General features: G+C 38.7%; 1 protein-coding gene across 6 annotated transcripts in view; it reads left to right on the forward strand.

Moving 5' to 3' along the window:
* Positions 1–17,031, forward strand: part of SHC3 (SHC adaptor protein 3) — a 69,465-nt gene extending 52,434 nt beyond the window's left edge. For all 6 annotated transcript variants that reach the window (XM_048046102.2, XM_048046106.2, XM_048046104.2 and 3 more), the window contains 6 exons: positions 1,792–1,918; positions 3,018–3,171; positions 4,198–4,294; positions 5,221–5,415; positions 7,640–7,935; positions 10,982–17,031. In XM_048046102.2, coding sequence (XP_047902059.1) covers positions 1,792–1,918; positions 3,018–3,171; positions 4,198–4,294; positions 5,221–5,415; positions 7,640–7,935; positions 10,982–11,110 — 998 coding nt within the window. In that variant the 3' untranslated portion in view covers positions 11,111–17,031. The remainder of the gene's footprint in view (positions 1–1,791; positions 1,919–3,017; positions 3,172–4,197; positions 4,295–5,220; positions 5,416–7,639; positions 7,936–10,981) is intronic.
* Positions 17,032–18,071: the final 1,040 nt, after the last annotated feature.

An 18,071-nucleotide genomic window follows, 5' to 3' on the forward strand; every position in this document is an offset into this window, starting at 1 on the left:
CTGGGCCAGGCTGTTCAGTCAGTTTTTGATCCACCTCGCTGTCTGCTTATCCAGTCCATAGTTCAACATGGATGATGACTGATGATGGCTGATGATTTCATTATATAAGGTTATCAGGTTGATCAGGCATCACTTCTCTTTGGTGAATCCATGCTGAATACTCCTGTTGTTTTTCTTGTCCTTCGGGTGCCTGGAAATGGTTTTCAGGTTTAGCTGTTCCACCACTTGCTCAAGGATCGAGGTGAGGCTGACTGGCCTGTAATTCCTTGGATTGTCCTCCTGCTTTTTTTTTTTTTAAGATAGGAGTGACATTTGCTTAACTGCAGTCTTGAGGCACTCCTCCCAGTTGCCACAGTTGAGCAAAGACTATAGAGGGTAACCTCGTAATAATTTCTTGATGCCCTTGATGTCCCTGGACAAATTGAATTCTAATAGGGCTTTAGCTTTCCAGAACCTGATCCCTGGCTGCTCAGACAATTTCTCTGTATTCCCTCCAAGTTACCTGTCTTTGTTTCCACCCTTTGTAATATTCCTTTTTGTTTCTGAGTTTGTTCAGGAGTTCCTTGTTCATCCATGTAACCTTCCTGGCATTTTTGCCTGATTTCCTCTTTGTTGGGATGAATCATTCTTGAGCTTGGAGGAGGTGATCCTTGAATAATAACCAGCTTTGTTGGGCCTTTTCCCTCCACGGCTTTATCACACAGAACTCTACCAAGAAGAGATCTGTAAGATCCCTGCCAAGATCCCTGAAGAGGCCAAAGTCTGCTCTCCCAAAGTCCAGGGCTGTGAGCTTGAATTGTGCCTTCCTCACTCCTCTAAGAATCCTGAATTCCACTATTTCATGGTTACTGCAGCCAAGGCTGCCCTTCAGCTTCACATTGTCTACCAGCCCCTCCTTGTTGGTGAGAATTAGGTCCAGCATAACATTCTCCTCTTTGGCACCTCTATCATTTGGAGAAGGAAGTTGTCATTAACACATCCCAGGAACCTCCTGGATTGCCTATGCCCCACTGTTCTGTCCCTCCAACAGATGTCAGGGTGGTTGAAGTCCCCCATGAGGACCACAGCTTGTGAAAGTGAGGCTGTTTCTATTTGTTTGTAGAAAGCCTTATTTGATCAATCTTCCTGGGCAAGTGGCCTGTAGTGGACTCTCAGTAGAATGTCACCTAGCCTTGTCTTCTCTATAATCCTGACCCATAAGCTCTTGGTCTGCTCCTCACCCATCCCAAGGTAGAGCTCCATGTGTTCCAGCTGTTCATTGACATAAAGGGTAATGCCCCCTCCTCATCTTTCCTCCCTGTCCTTCCTAAAAAGCCTGTATCCTTCCATTCCAACACTCCAGTCATGGGAGCCATCCCACCACACCTAAAATAAAATTAAAGGGGGGGTAAAATTAATGAAAACAAAGAAAGCATGGAACAGTTAAGGTTGCTGTTGCTTTTGCTATCTACTAATATATTTATAAGCTCAATTTAGAGCTCAAAATTTTCATATAGCCTATTGCATTCAGTTAATAACAAGTGTGAATTTTATCGGGTTTCCTGTCTTTCTGGACTTATTAAAGTTGTGGAACTGATTTGAGCTCTTGCCTGTTGCAGTTACACACCATGTCTATTTTATTTAACCTTTACAGTACATTGTCTGGAATTCATCATGCCTGTTTCAGGTTTTATTGAAATGTGCATACCACGAATAGGCAGTTATGCCTGACATGTAGGTGTTTTGTCATAGGTCCATGCATCCCACTCTAATATAAAGACTGATTTGAATGTGTCAATCTTTTTCATGTAGCTTGTCATATACTGGAATGTTGTGATGGCCTTGCCCAGGATGTCATCAGCACCATAGGGCAGGCATTTGAGCTTCGATTTAAGCAATACTTAAGGTGCCCCTCTAAGATACCTACTTTCCACGATAGGTGAGTATGGTTGCAGAAGACTGATAAAGAATCTTCTTTATTTTTACTTTATAAAATGTGCTATGGACAAATTTGCTGGAGATGAACAGGATTTAAATGCTTCAAAAAGAGATTTCTGCTGAATTAGCAAAGGAGGGCTTCCCTAATGAATCTGAGAGGAGCACAGTCATTTTAAAAGAATGGACTAAATATGGATTGCACAGTGAAATTACTCAAACGATCATGTGTTTTCCATTGTGGTTAATATGGAGTGTTCGATGGCCATGAATGAATATTATTTGTCACATTTTGTCGTTGATGTTACTGTGATAGCAGCTCTGTCAATTTAGATGAAGTGAGCTAGAGTTGCTGGGCTTCCAAAAGGACCAGTGATGTTTCACTACTTCTGGTATTAGCTGGGGTAAAGGTTTTAGGGATGCAATGTATCATAGACAGGCTTTGACTGCATTGTTCTCTAGAGTAACAATGTCAAATTTGTTGGCTTGCCTACGTTTAAAATACTGTGGTATAGCCTTCTGTTTCCTTTAGTGATCTCTATTTTTATCATGGATCAGTATATACTCACTAATATTAGAATAAATCCTACTTCTTACATAAGGGTAAAATGAGCACGTGGTGAATATTGAATGCTATTATTTCTATCTGGAAGCATTCTGTACTCACTTTGGAATGGTATAAATGACTGTTAAATGTAGACTGAAAGCACAGATCCTATCTCATGACTTCATGAAGTTCTTCAAGATTTACAGTGCTGTTAGAACAGACATAGTTAAACACAATGTTTTAGGGCTTAGTCAGTCAATCAAGTAATAATATTACAAATGCTACTGTGAGTTTGTTCATGGATTATTTAATGGCCTTTAAAGCTAAGTAAAAAAAATCCTTTTTTCAGACTAAAGAATTTCATCCATTGCAAAGCGAGCTTTAGAGAAAATTTATCTAAACAGGGTGTCTGCTGCATGATCCTGACCTATGATAATAGCCGAATTTTCAAAATAATATGCAATACTGATCCTCACACAGGCAGTCTTAACAAGCAGAAAGTATTTGTAAGTGCTTTGCAAGTGAGGCACAAAATCAAGAACTCACTTTCTTACAGGGTGCAGAGTTTTGATGAGTCATGGATGGAGGAAGAGAGTGAGGCAGCAGAACATCCCTATTACAACAACATCCCAAATAAAATGCCCCCTCCTGGTGGTTTCATTGATGCCAGACTCAAAGCAAGGATTGCCACTGCTGCAGACACAGCTCAGGTCAGTGCAATTGCATCTCTGCCCTCTTGCTGATGGATCCAAAATTTACATATACATATACATATATATAACATATATATACATATATATAACATATATATATATGTATATTTAAGATGGATTTATTTGGAACATAGATGTGTGGCTAGTTACATATTTAATGGGCATTGAAGATCTAGGAGACAACAAATTAGGCATGTTCAGAACAAAGGGAGTTGAATTCTTCAAGGTGTTAGGAAAAAAAAAAAGGGGGGGGGATTCAAAGAAGATAAACCCACTGAGGGTTACAACATTTTTAAGAAACATATCTGTCTCAGAGAGTATGAATTAAGAGTGCACACAAACTAGAAACAATTTGATAGAGAAGCTTTTAAACAATATAATACAGTCATTACTAACATTTCATTATGTTAATAACTCAGAAGCAACTGGTATTAAGCCAGGTTCCTAGGTAGGTCTTTCATCTCACATTGAACTGAAGCCATCTTGGATATTTCTACCAGCATTGCTGTCAGAGGTTTGACTCCTATCCATATAACCACTTGAGAGGAGTTTTGAGATCCAGTCCAACTCTGTTTAAGTCTAGAGGGGCCTTGTCTGAAGAAAACATACTCCTGTCAATATCTAAGTGAGTTCCCTGGTACCAATGTGAGTCTTTCAGCTCATGTTTTGGAGGGTGTTTGGGGTGTCTACTGATCCCATGTGTAGTTTCTGAGAAATGGTTTTCCCAGCCACAGTTTGTCAGGGCTGCCTGTGTGGAGACAAACATACTGAAGGCGATGATGTACCATTTGGGATTGCAGGGGTTAATAAAAGCAGGAAGGAGGGAAGTTTTCATGAAGGTCACCAGTAATGTCTTACTCCTACACAAATGTTTTTCTGAGATGTATATTCTGACACAATAATGAATTGGAAATAAAGAGTGGGAGTACACAGAATACAACCAAGGAAATTGTCAAAGCCACTCATAATATATCAGTGTTTTAATGGTAATTGCAATTTTCTTTGTACATGTGTCCATTCTAGTCTGCAGCAGGAGTAGGAAGAGAGCGAATCTATTACCAAAGTCGTCACTTAGGAGACAAATTCAATGAAGACTGGCATCATGAGCCCATTAAGCAAGGTGAGCCTTACCATTTTGGCTTGTAATGTAGCAGGATGTCTTGGGTGGGCAAAGCACATGAATGTCTGATGCCTTGAAAACTTAAGTCAATAAGCTGCACTTTGTTGATCCCCTTTGTCATGAATGTTGGTGTTGATATCAGTGAAAAGTGTTTGGTAAGTATTTCTGGATGAATTATTAAATGCACACCTTCATTAAGACTTACCTTTTGCAGAACACTTCATATACAGATTTGCCCCAAACATTCAGCTATCTAGCTTTTCTGAAAAAACCTGTCTGAAAAGTTCATAGTATTTAAAGACAGGCTTTTGGTCTTTTCATAAAATCTGACCCACTAGGATATGCACAGTGGATTTTCCAAAAGTAGGGAACAAAGTCAGAATCTTTTTAGGAATGTACAACAATGCACATGTCTGCATATAATCTGGGCTCTACACATAACAAATACTGCATGATTTTCATTTTGCTGTTTATGAGTTATAAACAAACCACATCAAAACATCTGTATCAAATTTGACCCCCTCCACCTTTATGTGACAGCTTTGAGGTGTCTTGGGCGGACTGTTTCTTTTCAAATGCCAGAATATGTTGTCTGTTGTTAATGTGCACTGATTTGGGAACTTGGTTGCATTTCATCCCCAATGAGTCCCCAGCTAATTTGAAACTCACAGTCTTGATTTACAAAAAATCCCTTTTCTCCTGAATAATTAAAAATAAAATTCACTGAAACACTATTATGACTACTTTCCTCAGCATTTTTTTTCTATTAGGTCCAGCAGTTACTGTCTTTCTATCTTCCATTCCAGGGAATTTTAAACCTGTGGTGATGGGTTTTGACATCATCTGTTCATTCTAACAACACTATTATGTAAAAGACAAAAAATAAAAAATAAAAAAAAATAATCAGCATCTCTTGAATTTTCCAGGATCTGTGGATATTTATAGTGTGCCAGAAGGGAGATCACAAGTAACTCCAACAGCAGAGATGCCAACTTACGTGAACACTCAGCATATAAATATGGAAGCTCTATTGGCACTTCAGGCAGATGCTGAAAGTACCTTCAGTGGAAACACAGATAATACCAAAGAGAGTAGCCCTGGAAAGGATCTGTTCGACATGAGTGAGTTCCCTTCCTTTTCACTCCCTTTCTAGCAAGAGACTTTATGCATTAATTCTGTATAAAAATAATTCTAAAATTCTCCAGATGAAATTTTAGTATCCCTGGTGGAGTCACAGTGAGCTTTAGAATTCATGGTGGTTTCATATCTGTCTGAGATAAAAATAAGGCTAGCCAAAGATCTGAAGCTAATTTGTATTAGATTTGTGTTAAGTTGCAGTCTATGTTATCCATAGCATCATGGGTAACTGTGCCAGAAGGAAAATAAATCGAGAGCCCTGTCATGCATGATAGTGAAGGAGTGATTGACTGGAGAACTAGCTCCTTGCCTGTCCTGTGAACTTGTTCCTTGGAAGTCAATGCATACTGCATTTGACTTTGTGCAACAAGGAAATTGAGAGGTAAAAGTAAATTCTCTCTTCCTCCGGATAGGTCTACAGCCCTACCTAGCCATTTATTTTAACTTTGAAGTCAGCTTTCCTGGAATCAGTGTCACAGCTATAGTCTTCAAATAAAGTTTTAAGCATCAGTCATAATTTTGATGCTGGTGCTACCCATATACAATGTTTTCAGCCATGAGCAGATACTTAACAAAAGGTATGGGGAAAGCAATTTGATGTGTAGAAAACCTTCCTTGTTGTTCTATTCGTCTTACTTCCATTCAATTGCTGACACATGATTTATTCAATTTAGTTCATATTATTAAAAGGCAGTGAGACAAAGCAGTTGGTGCCTACATGTTATTCATGAAATAACATACCTACATTTCTGTTATTTCAGTCTACATGAAACAGTCTTTCTGGCTTGTTTTTGCTGAGATATGGCTCTATTTCCACAGCATAGAAAGATTTTGAACTGAAAGAAAGGGGGAGGCAAGAAAAGTTAGAGAGTGCACCTATCTATCAACATAGATCTAAAATGAGAAAAGTCTGCTGACTGAAATGATGGATGTTAACCGTAATTTCTAACAGCCATGCCCTTAAAACATGGACAAGCTTACCTCTATATTATATACATTCTTTTCCTAAAAATAAGACAAATTGATTTCTCATCTTGCACCTTGCATTAGGCTTTATTGACCATTGGATCATAAGGGAAAACTATTATCAGAAAGTATGTCAACTAGCCCAAAGTCAGTGGCTTGTCAAGCTAAACATGTGGAGTAGTGCCGACTGCAACATAGTGAAGACATATATATATATATATACACAAGTTAGATTTAAGAATTATCTAAACTGTAACAACAAAGTATGTATTCTATCTCTCTGAGTTAACTTCTCAGTGACCCCACACAAGCACGGCTACGTACCCCTAGTCTCTGAGCAGTTTACTTTGAGCATGTGTATTACTTCACACTACTGCTCTCGTCAGATGTTCTTTAGTGAGACCAGTGGACACAGAACAATATGTCTTTTTAATATGTGCTAGATGGCAAGATGAAAATCTAAAAGTGCAAATAGCATCTGGTAGGTCAGTAGAGCCTATAATGAAACATACGCTGACCTATTTACTATTTCTGTAAGACTGTTGAGATATGTAATGACACCTCTTTCCATTCCACTCTAGGGAAAGTAACACTGAGTTCAGGATTCAGCTGAAGTTTAAAAGATTACTTCCCAAGGGCTAATTTCAATTAGGTAAATCACAATAAAGGTATTAACCCGTCTCTTTGTCCCAAAGTCCTCTTCCTAGGCTGAGGTTAGGAGTAAGCTGAGTAATATATAATCATGGATAATGGATAAATGAATACGTTGCTTGAAGAGAGACCAGATATGGCTATAATGACTTTGGGTACCCATACTACGCAATTTATTTTAAATGAAACTGTCTGACGTAACTGGTAGGGCAAAAAGGGAGCTTTGCCCTGTACCAAAGCACATAAATACAGCTGTTGACAGTGGACATTACTGAAATGAAATCAGTACCTTTCAAAAGTTCCTGCCAACATTTACTCTTGATTTTTATCACTGTCTTTGTGTGTATAACACACGTTTTTAACATATTACACTCCTTAGTCTTAATACATGACAGATCAGTAAGCTTAGCTGTATGTCTTTTTTTTTCCTTTTTTTTTTTTCTTTTCTTTCATGAAGATAAAGGAAAGTGACTATAACACAGAATAAATCCAGTTAAAAATGTATGGAATGTCACTTTTTTTTTTTTTTTTTTTTTTGCAACATGATTTAACTCTGAATTATCTTGCACTTCTTTCTATTTGTATAACCAGAACCATTTGAAGATGCCCTCAAGAACCAAACTCCTGAGCCTGTGTTAAATAAATCCACTTCCATTGAATGTACTAGTCCTCTTTTATCCAGAGCTGCTGACTGGACTACAATGCAAGAGCTAAGTACAGAGCCATGGTATCAAGGCGAGATGAGCAGGAAAGAAGCAGAACAGCTGTTAAAGAAATGTGGAGATTTCCTTGTGAGAAAAAGTACCACAAATCCAGGTTCCTATGTGCTGACAGGCATGCAAAATGGACAAGCCAAGCATCTTCTTTTGGTGGATCCAGAAGGAACCGTAAGTGCTGATTACAGAGTAATACAGGCGCTTTCTGACTTCCTGTATTTTCTCTGAATATGTGTAAACTTGTTTACAGCTTAGCCACAACTGATCAGAAAGACAGCTTCATGTAAGGTGTCATCATATCCATTTCTCTCCTGATGCCTAGCAGAAGACATACTGCATGCATACACGCACATTTCAGGGCTAGCAGAAGACCTCCTGCATAACATCTGCAGGAGGCCTCAGGGACCTGGTTCCCTATCAATGTCAAACTTTGGCCACCACATTATTAACTTAGTCAAAAGTGTAGCTAAGCCCCTTTTTGGTCTTCTAGCTGAGAAGTTGCTGGCAGCTGTGCATGTTCAACCAGTGTTTGTGCTGGGAATTTCCACATGATCTCTGTCAGTGAGGACACAGACCAGGCCCCCCAGGCCATCATGTTTTCCCCCTTAAGGCCAGGAGACAACTGGAGTAAAACTGTGCCACCTCTTTGCCACATCGGGGTAAAATTGCTTCATCTCTTTGCTGCACAGGCACTCCTTTAGCTGATGAAGCTTCCCAGCAGCAGAACAGCAAATGAAAAGAAACTCCTGTTTCTGCATCTGTCTGTCGTGCTTCTGGGGAAGCTGAGCCTCACCTGAGAGAGCATTGCCACACATTTTATTCTTGTCCCCTGGTAGCTGACAGACAGCAACCCCTCTTCCTCTCTAAAGGACAGCTTTAAAAGCCGGAAAGTAAACGAGAAACTCCTGGAAAGGAGGTGGCTTTTTGGCATCTATTTCATCTGAGAAGCCTGCGGAAGGAAGGCCAGCAGCATTACGGCGGTTCTGCAGACTACAACACCGCAATGCCCACAGTACTTGCCGGTCTACTTACTTACCTTCGCCACACGAGGGCAGTCAAAGAATGTTTTTAACACTTTTTCTGCGCCATCTGCCAGGTCCCGGGTTTGGCCAGGACGCCAGGCCCTGCGCATCTCGGGGAGCGGCCTCCTCTAAAATTTTGGCGGCTGTTTTATGTCATAATTCCCCCTTCAAAATAAATGCAGAAATAGCTGCTACAAGGTGCGGGCATGTCTCGCCAGGAGCTCTGGAAGCCAAAAAGTAGATGTGATATCTGCTGTTCCTCTCGCTGGCAGGGTTTTACCCAGGCCTGTGACAGTTCCTGTGCACCATCTCGGCAGCGCTCACCGGGTGTTTCTGCTGCTCTGCATCAGCTTCAGCTGGCTCGGGAGGCACCAGTCGGTGACGACAGCGTTTTCATATCTGTATTTAGGTTAGCTGAGCTGTTTGTGTGATTTGTGGGGTCCTGACACAGCTCCTCAGCAGCCTTGTTTGTGACTTGTTAGAGAGGAGAGTCGTTCATAAAACGCTGGCATGTGGCAAGCCTCAGCAGCGCCCCAGTGGCATGCGTTTTTCCTGCTTGGCCTCTGCGATTATTTGTAAAAACTGGTTCATACAGAGTGCTTGAAAGTCATTTCACACCCAAATTATCAAGTGGCATGTTACAACTCCTCAAGGTGTGTTTCCAGAACAGTTAACTGTGCTGCCGCTTCTGCTCTGATCCAGCTCACAAAAGATCTCTAGTTTAGATAAGGGATGCGTAAAGGTGAGTACTGCAGGCTTTCTACTGGGTTTAGGATTGAAGCTTGAGCCGTGGTGATGATGGTGCATAGTACTGAGGGTGAGAAAGCTCTCGCTTGAGTTGAATGGGCTGAAAATGTGTTAGTTTGAATATAGGTAATGAAAGTTCCTGATGTTTTAAAGATATCTTAGTTTTGAAAAATATAGCTTTTAATGATTACAGAAAGTGTTGTTTAAAAGTAGTGTGTTTGAGAAAGCATGAGAGCCAACTGGTTTTCTTCAGCAACACTGCTAAATGCAGACTCAGAAAATAGCATAATTTGCCGTCGGTGTTGTTTGCTGCTTGCTTTTCCTGTGACATTGTGTCCCAAGTTCTTGTAATTTTGCCAGAACTTTATTGTGAAGACTGAAATATTTCAAGCAGGGTGCTCACTGCAGCATAAACTGTTTTTTTGAAAGTTTTAACGAAAGTCATTATCTGTTTTCTGTTCTATGATTTTTTAGAAACATTCAATGAGAATAGATGACATGCTTCATTTTAGAGCAGTGTTCATACAATTTTGCTTGAGACATTGTAGAACTATCACAACACAAAAGCATTATCACAACTTTGCTCTGCATGTGGAAGCTGTATGCCTTAAGTTATTTTAAACATAAGAAGGAAATGTTCTGGGAAGATGAGGTTATATAATTAAAGATAATAAAGATTAAATTAAGTTAATTAAAGATGTTTTGTAATATGAATTAGGTCTTGGCCTACCCTAACTTTTGACTGTTTTACCTTGTAATATCAGTTTTCTCTTATTACAGCTGTAATAATTCACTTAGCAGGATTCCAGAGCAGAGTACTGATAAATGGGCTAGAAAAAAATGACATTCCGTACCCTAAATTGTTTCACTTTCAAAGGCCCAAGCATGTGCCATGCAGCACTGTGCAAATTCAAGCCAAACACAAGTGGTGGATGGTTCACTTTCAGCGGAAGGGAATTTCCCAGTGGGCACCAGAGAAGGTTTTTTTGGCATCTCAGGAAGAAGGGCTTTGCTGAGGAAAACACAAAGATGCTGAAATGCACAGAGAGGTTCTGGCATCCCTGGATGGATATCCCTTTTTAATAAAAAGGTGAAAGTAGTTAAAAGGAACGTGTAATTTCTTGAAAAAGAAAAGTTGGTCTAAAAATCCAACTTACAGTGAAACATAATATTGTATGGAAATTTTCAGGCAGGCCTATTCATCAAAAGTAATAATAGTAGACTAGCTCATAGGTATCTTGCTGAGTATCTGTTTGGAGAGACTAAGGAGAGTCAGAGACAAACACACAGAGACTAAACAGCCAGATTTCCACTGCTTTTGATGGGAAAGGGATCTGTCTAAAAGACATAATTAATGGTGCCATTTTATTTTTAGAGAATTTTGGTGCAAAGTTATGAGAAAAAATATTTTGCTCCTTAACTTGTCTTCTTGCATCCTTTTTTTGAAGGTTCGTACAAAAGACCGTGTCTTTGACAGCATAAGTCATCTCATCAATCATCACCTTGAGAATAATTTGCCAATAGTTTCTTCTGGGAGTGAACTCTGCTTGCAGCAGCCTGCTGAGAGGAAACACTGACTCCAGATAACTCTTAGTTTTTGTAACTTGCAAGTGGAAATTGCAGATCTGAAAACATGTATGTTAAAAAGAAAAAAAAAAAAAAAGGACACACACAAAAAACCACCACCAACAAAAAAACACCCACCATATTCCCATATATTTGACCAATATATTTTCTTTAGGTTTAAGAAGCCCTATTTCACACAGTTTACTTGAAAATTCTCAATGCTTTATGTGGACTTGAAGTCACAACAGAAGGTTTTCTTAAAAAGTGATTTCAATAAAATTGTTCTGATCCTCAATTGTGAATATTGATAGTGTATATATATACACATAATATATAAATACAGTATATATTTATATTTTTCAAGTCAGTCTGTTGATGGTATAGAACTAATCTTCTGTGCCATGTGTTTTTAACAGAAGAAAAATGCCAATTGTGATTGTTCAGATAAAAATAGAATACAGCAGTCTCAATTTCTTGAGAAAACAAATATTGGGCATCTTATTTATGATTTTATGTAAGAAGCACAATTATGGGGATTACAGTTGGAACACGTTGATTAAGTACCATGGAAGGAGACTGAATTCAGCAACGTGTATTCCAACTCAGAAATTTAGCATAAAAGGATTTTTTTTTAAAGCGTTATTCAGTGTCACAGATATCAAAAGCATTTTCTTTCTGATGTCAAGTCTGAATTCCTATATGATATTACTCAAAGCATTTGTATCTTGCTTTAACAATGATTTGTTGTGATCGCTCTGTGTAAAAGGTGTATGCATTTGATTTTTCTAATGATAATACAACAATATTCTGCAACTTTAATTTGTTAATTTGAATGGTAAGGTTATTTATAAATAGTTCTCTGGTTGTGGTGAAGATCTAGGTGTCCTTGACTATCAGTTTCCAGTGAGATGTTATATACTGATTAGGCAAGTTTCAGTAACTTGTAATTAGTAGGTTTAATGCAAGATGTATGTGGCTGGTTAAAGACATATCTGAAAAATCTTTTAGTCTTATGGATAGTGAAAACTATTATGACACAGTGATCAGTTTTGCAAATGATGTCATTTGCATTTATCTAGTTATTAGGTGCCTCTTCCCAAAGTATAACTTGACTTTGACCTTCAGCAAGAGATAGGTATTGCAAATATACAGCTTTTCTCGAAATATGAAGTTTAAAATATACATATACACTAAAGATGCATTTCTGACAGATGTGTCCTTGTCTTTTGGTACTGGGAATTGTTTTAATGAAGGTCTGTACTGTTCAAATTCGAGCACTATATTAATTTATTTTCCTGTTTTATGAGCCTTAGTTCTTATTTATGTAAAATTATCGAGACAAATTCAATAGACACAGTTCCTGTAATGGCAAAGTTTGGGACAGAGCTAGGATTTAGCCTTCAGCATTCAAAGGTCTTCTCTAGCAGAAGCATCTCAAATCAAATCATCAGACTTGATTTACAGTGGCCAAAAGTTAGCAGGATAAGTCTAAGTTAAACACCTGCCTGTCCTCAAGTAGTCAGTTAGACTTGTTTTTAAGAATTTTTTTAAGTTTAAGAATTTTTTAAATTAAGACCAAACTGATTGAAGGATTCACTTAGAATTCATTCAGATAGCATCACTAGATAAGGGGAAAAAAAAAAAAAAGAAAAAAAATTTCTTGTACCTATTTCTTGTACGTCATACATTGAAATATGGTCAAGTTGCAACTTTGAAAGACTTTTTTTTTGGTTGTTCTCAAGAATTAAAATTATTAAGGTACCTACGACTAATCATGTGACCCATGAAATAAAAATACTTTTGATTATGTAATCAAAACATTCTGAAACCAAAAGAAGACATTCAGTGAACCAAATGCTTCTGATTCATTTTTTTTGGAGATAGTTATTATCTGATGTTTCTAGGTCTGGATGTGAGCTGAGAGCAAAGGAAAGAAAGTCAATGCTGCCTTGCAAATTAGCATGACACTTAAAGTCGTAAAATATTTCATTCTTAAAATCTGGGTTTTCCTTTTACCGAGTTGGAATTTGCAAGGAAAGTGAAGAGATCACATACCCCAAAGCAGTATCAATCAGACTGATTTTATTTAAGAGTATCTGTTCTTACCATATTGCCCATTGAAGTATCTCAGTTGCTTCCTTTTTCATCATATGTAACACTCGTCATTCCAGTCTCCCACCTTCCTATGGACATGTCCTGGAAAGTTTTCAGTATGATATACCTAACTGTAACAAAAGGCCTCTTTTGTACTTCAAATATGATTGTGTATCACTTCCATAATGGTCAGGTGCCTAACTTCTTCAGATGCCTTCAAAAATCCCACCTGCTGCCTATCTCTGTTTTGGATTCCTAAGTATCCTGCCAGTGCATGCTGGGAAAAATATGGCAAGATACAGGGGTATGAATGAAGGCACAAAACATCCACCGAAATAAGCAGATTCTTTTTTTTTTTATTTTTTTTCCTTTTTTTTTTCTTTTTTTTTTTTCTTTTTTAACCATTACCCTAGCTGTAGCTTTAATACTTTAGCAGCCAAATAGCTGCATGATTTGGAAATTAAAGCTGATGGTAAGGAGACTTGAAAAAGCTTGCCAGAAATATTCAGTTCCCCAAACTACATTTCACAAACTCTGCCTTCAAGAAAATGTGGCTGTTTTAAACTTCTCTTCCAGCACATCCCATTTACCAAACTTATCCACTGATGATGCAAAGGTTACAGGTAGCTAGATCATATGTACTTTGGTCCTTGGTGGTGGTTTGGGCTTCAACATTTGGGCTGCAATGATACCTCACTGTCATAATGGCCTGGGAGATCCTGTCTGGCCAGATGTGAAGGCCAAGAGCCTTTTCTAAGTCACTGAAACCAGATGATCTTGAACCAACCAGCAAGGAAGAGCAAGCATATGCAAGAGCAAGCAAATTAATGCTCCTTTGGCAGATCCTGCCACTGCTTTTTGTAATTGTCAGTCTCATAGATTTGGCTTTCCACTATATAAGAATGGTATAAAAACTGTACAGCCATTTGGTTAGCAGGTCCAAAACTGTTGTCATTAGAGTGAAAGAGACATTTTACACTGAGCTCAGCAAGAGAGAACTGAACCTGTTAGAAAGTCATTTCTCCTCATTTTTGTGAGGAGCCAACAATGCTAGCAATTTAAGAGACATAAAGCTATGGGACCAATGTTGTGTGATTGGCTGAAAACTGTATAGTTGACAGCATAATAATTTGATTTTTTTTTTAATGTTTGACTTTGGTTTTGAGTCCCCTTACCTTTTTGTTTTCTTCTCTTTTATGCAGTCTCAAGGGCTATACACTTACTGGTTTTAAAAATATGGTGATCATTTGGTACCATGACTCCAAGAGCTGGGATTTAACTGAAAGAACAAATTTACTACACTCAATAGAAATCACTGAGATTATACAATATTCAGTTATCCTTTGATATTTTCCCAGGGAATAGCTGAGAAGTCAGAATTGAAACTATTACCAGTAAATCTGCTTATCAGTTTTGATTCCAGTTGTATTGCAGCTATATGAACTATGGCTAATGAAAATTCATTAGATTCCTTTAAACAAGACTGTTAGAAGTGAAACAAATGCTTCTGATTGATTTTATTAAAGTTCTATATTAATTTTTAGGATATTAACAATTTCATAATGTTGAAGCTGGAAGCGATAGATTTGAGAGCTGAGGTATAGTCATGTTCCCAAAGTTTTAGTTGTTTCAGATGCTTCACAAGCAATGAAACTCCAAAGGTAGAAAATGCAAGTTGAAAACAGAATTACCTTCTGGTTTCAATGGGCATTTGCACACTGTGAGGACTTCCAGGCTCCCTTCCTGGAGAACAAAAGAGAAGGATGTTCAAGTTGGCTATGCCTAGGTGCAGGAGGAGATGCAATCTCCATGGCCTCTCTGCCCGGGGCTTTGCACATGAGGTGAGGGTAGAAGGTTAAACTGAAGCTTCCCTTCACTTCAAATCCTACAGGATTCCCAATGGGAGCTGATGCTAGGTATATCAGATACCTCTCTGTTGTACTGTACTTGTTCAACAAAAAGCAAAGGGATTTGATTGCAAAATGTGCACTGTCATGTCAAGAAAAAGTTTATAAATGGCCTGGTAAATGTCACTTACCAACACCAAATTTTTGATATCCTGGCATCCTTCTTCTCCTTCACATAATAAACTGTTCATGTTCCTTACTATCTTTGTCCCCAAGTATCATGTTGTGCAGTAAGAGGAGGAGAATTTATAAAATTTATACCACAGTGCAATTGTTGCTGACACATCAAGTCCCAGATACAGTATTCATAATAGAATTTATGCATATTTAGAAATTTGTAAGTAGTAAATGCTGCATTTGAAAACTATATGAAATGGTAGATCCAAGAATTTTTATTGTAAACCATATATGCGTTAAGTCTGAGCTGATGTAATACATACATTTCTCTTTTTGTCTTCCAGACATTTTCAAAATATGTCTGTATAAAATCTAAATTGTTTTATTGTAGTTACTGTCAAAAATATGTTGATTTGCACAGCCTTTTTTTCTGCAAAACTACGATTGCACTCTCCACAAACCTATACTGGCTCAAAGCTGTCAAGATATGGAAAAAATCTTACTCAAAGCTCTGTGCTCAGTCATTCTACCCACTCACTCAGTGTCTCACCTTGCTCACACCAGCATTGGGTGCAGCTGGAGCATGTGCAGGCCTGTGGAGAAGTAACACATAAAACCTGCCTGCAGTTAAATAGAGACTTGGAAAAGCCAAAAGGTGAAAAGCTGCCTTGGGAGAGAAAACCCCAGGGTTAAGAAGTGTGAGGCCTGGAAACATGAGCCAATAGGCATATGAGCCACTAATGAGAATAGAAAGCTGCCGCCAAATTAAAAACATGCTAATTGGCTGATAGGGTTAAGCAGAACCTTGAGGAAGAGAATTGCAAAATACTTGTACAATGCCTAAGGTTCATCTCTTTTTGTTCATCTGCATCCACCAACATGAGCATCATATATGGCTTCCACTGAGAACAGGCAGCACTTTTTTTTTTTTTTTTTTGTCTAAGTAAGGGGGATAGAGCTACAGAGCTACATATTTTTAGCAAAAGCATTGTATAAAGGAAATGCTAAGTAAAGGTTGTTTAAACCTTGTTTGACACCAGAACAAGCTGTGGAAACCAAAAGAAAAAGGAAACAAAAGCTAAGTGATTCATTCTGCTACCCCACTTTGAGGGAGCCAGGAAGGATGACTCAGCTAATGAAGGTAGCCTCAAATTTTGAGATTAAGATGTGCAATTACAGTTCATGTAGTTATGATGAAGGTCAAATAACATAAAGACAGCTTTCTTCAGCAGGCCTCCTTTTTCTTCAGTGAGGCAAAACTACCAAAAACACCCAGACAAATGTTCATTCAGAAAAGATGAAATTTTTCATAAGTGAAGGATGTAAAGATTATAATTGGTAGGAGATATATATTTGTGTCCTTTGTGGCTGGACTGGTGTGATAACTGCTTCTAAGTAAAGTCCTGCAGAGTTAAATCTCAAAGGAAGCCAGGTTTCTTCTTTTGAGTTAAATGTTTTTCTTCGCGTTGTATGGACAGCAACAACAAAACAAAAAAGTGGCTATTTTACTGTAAAAGGGAGTCTGACTGTACATTTGATATTTATTAATATTTATTACTTTTAGAAATATTTTTAATTGAGAATTGCAGGAAAAATAATGTATGTGGAAATATTGTGATCATTTATATTTCCCCAAACTTTTGTGAATCTCAAGCTTGTCTGCTGATTGTGATATTCTGGTTATAGAGGCAAATTTTGTCTCTGAGAAAGTCCTTGAGCAACAGAATTTGGAATATGTGTCATGCAGCTGTTTTCTGATTATTCAGTTTGTATGTGATTAACCAAAGTAATAAAATAATGAGCACTGCTATCAACTCTAAATGTATCTAAAGTGGGCCTGAGTCTGTTCTCCTATGCCCAGGTTCCCTATTTATTTGTTTGTTTGTTTGTTTGTTTACTGTTTTTAACTGAAGACACACCTGTTTTGTAGCATAAAAAAAAAATCTGCAGGGTTTACTTGGATATTGAATATTATTAAGCCAATGAACTACTCCCCTCAGTAGAAACAGAGACCAAAAATGTTAGAGGATGAGGTAACACGTGAGGGCGTTGACCTCGGTTACACTGACTATACAGCAGAGCAGCTCTATTTACTTTCACAGAGGCACCTTTGACTTCCATTTTTCCATTTTGCCAAATAACATTTTCAAGATACACATAATTAATCATACAGGCCCACACATTTGGGGCAGATGATGTGCTCACTTGAAAAGGTAGCTTTCCTGCTTGGCACACTAAGTAGGTGATGGTAGCCAGTTCCATGGTCTTTCCATGGAGAGTGACAGTAAGGACAAGGCCCATGCAAGAGCAGCTATTTAGTGTGCTGTGGAGCAGAGAAAGCCTTTTCCTCTGAAGAAAGCTTAGCTGGGCCGACAGTACCCAAATCCCCTTCCTGCAACACCAGAGTGGCACCTTGTAAAAGTCCTTCCCTCTTACCCATTTGGAGAAAAGCTGAGCCCGGGGATGCCTTGGGAAGTTACATCGCTCTTGGAGAGAAGAAATGCAGCTCTGAAAGCTTCAGGGGTGCCAGCATGCCTCTTCACAGTGCCTGCAGCTCACTCAGGGCTGCAGCTAGCCTCATGCCTCAGTAGTGGCCAAGCAGAAACCCCCGATCACTGCTGTCGTGCTTGCCCTATGAGTTTTGCCATGAGAAGGGATTGCCCTCAGGCCCGAAGTGGCCACTGGGTCCACAGCTCCCAGCATGGTTAAGGGGCCGATCTATCTAATGATATTGTTGGAAATGCTGGGTTAAATGGCATTAAGCTGGGTTGATGCCAGCAAAGCTGAGCTGGGCAGGGGCAGATTGGCTGCCCTCAGGCTCCTAGCTTTTTGGCACCCGGCGCTTTATGCCCAG

This window comes from Anser cygnoides, chromosome Z (assembly GCF_040182565.1).
Source record: "Anser cygnoides isolate HZ-2024a breed goose chromosome Z, Taihu_goose_T2T_genome, whole genome shotgun sequence".
Lineage (NCBI taxonomy): Eukaryota > Metazoa > Chordata > Aves > Anseriformes > Anatidae > Anser > Anser cygnoides.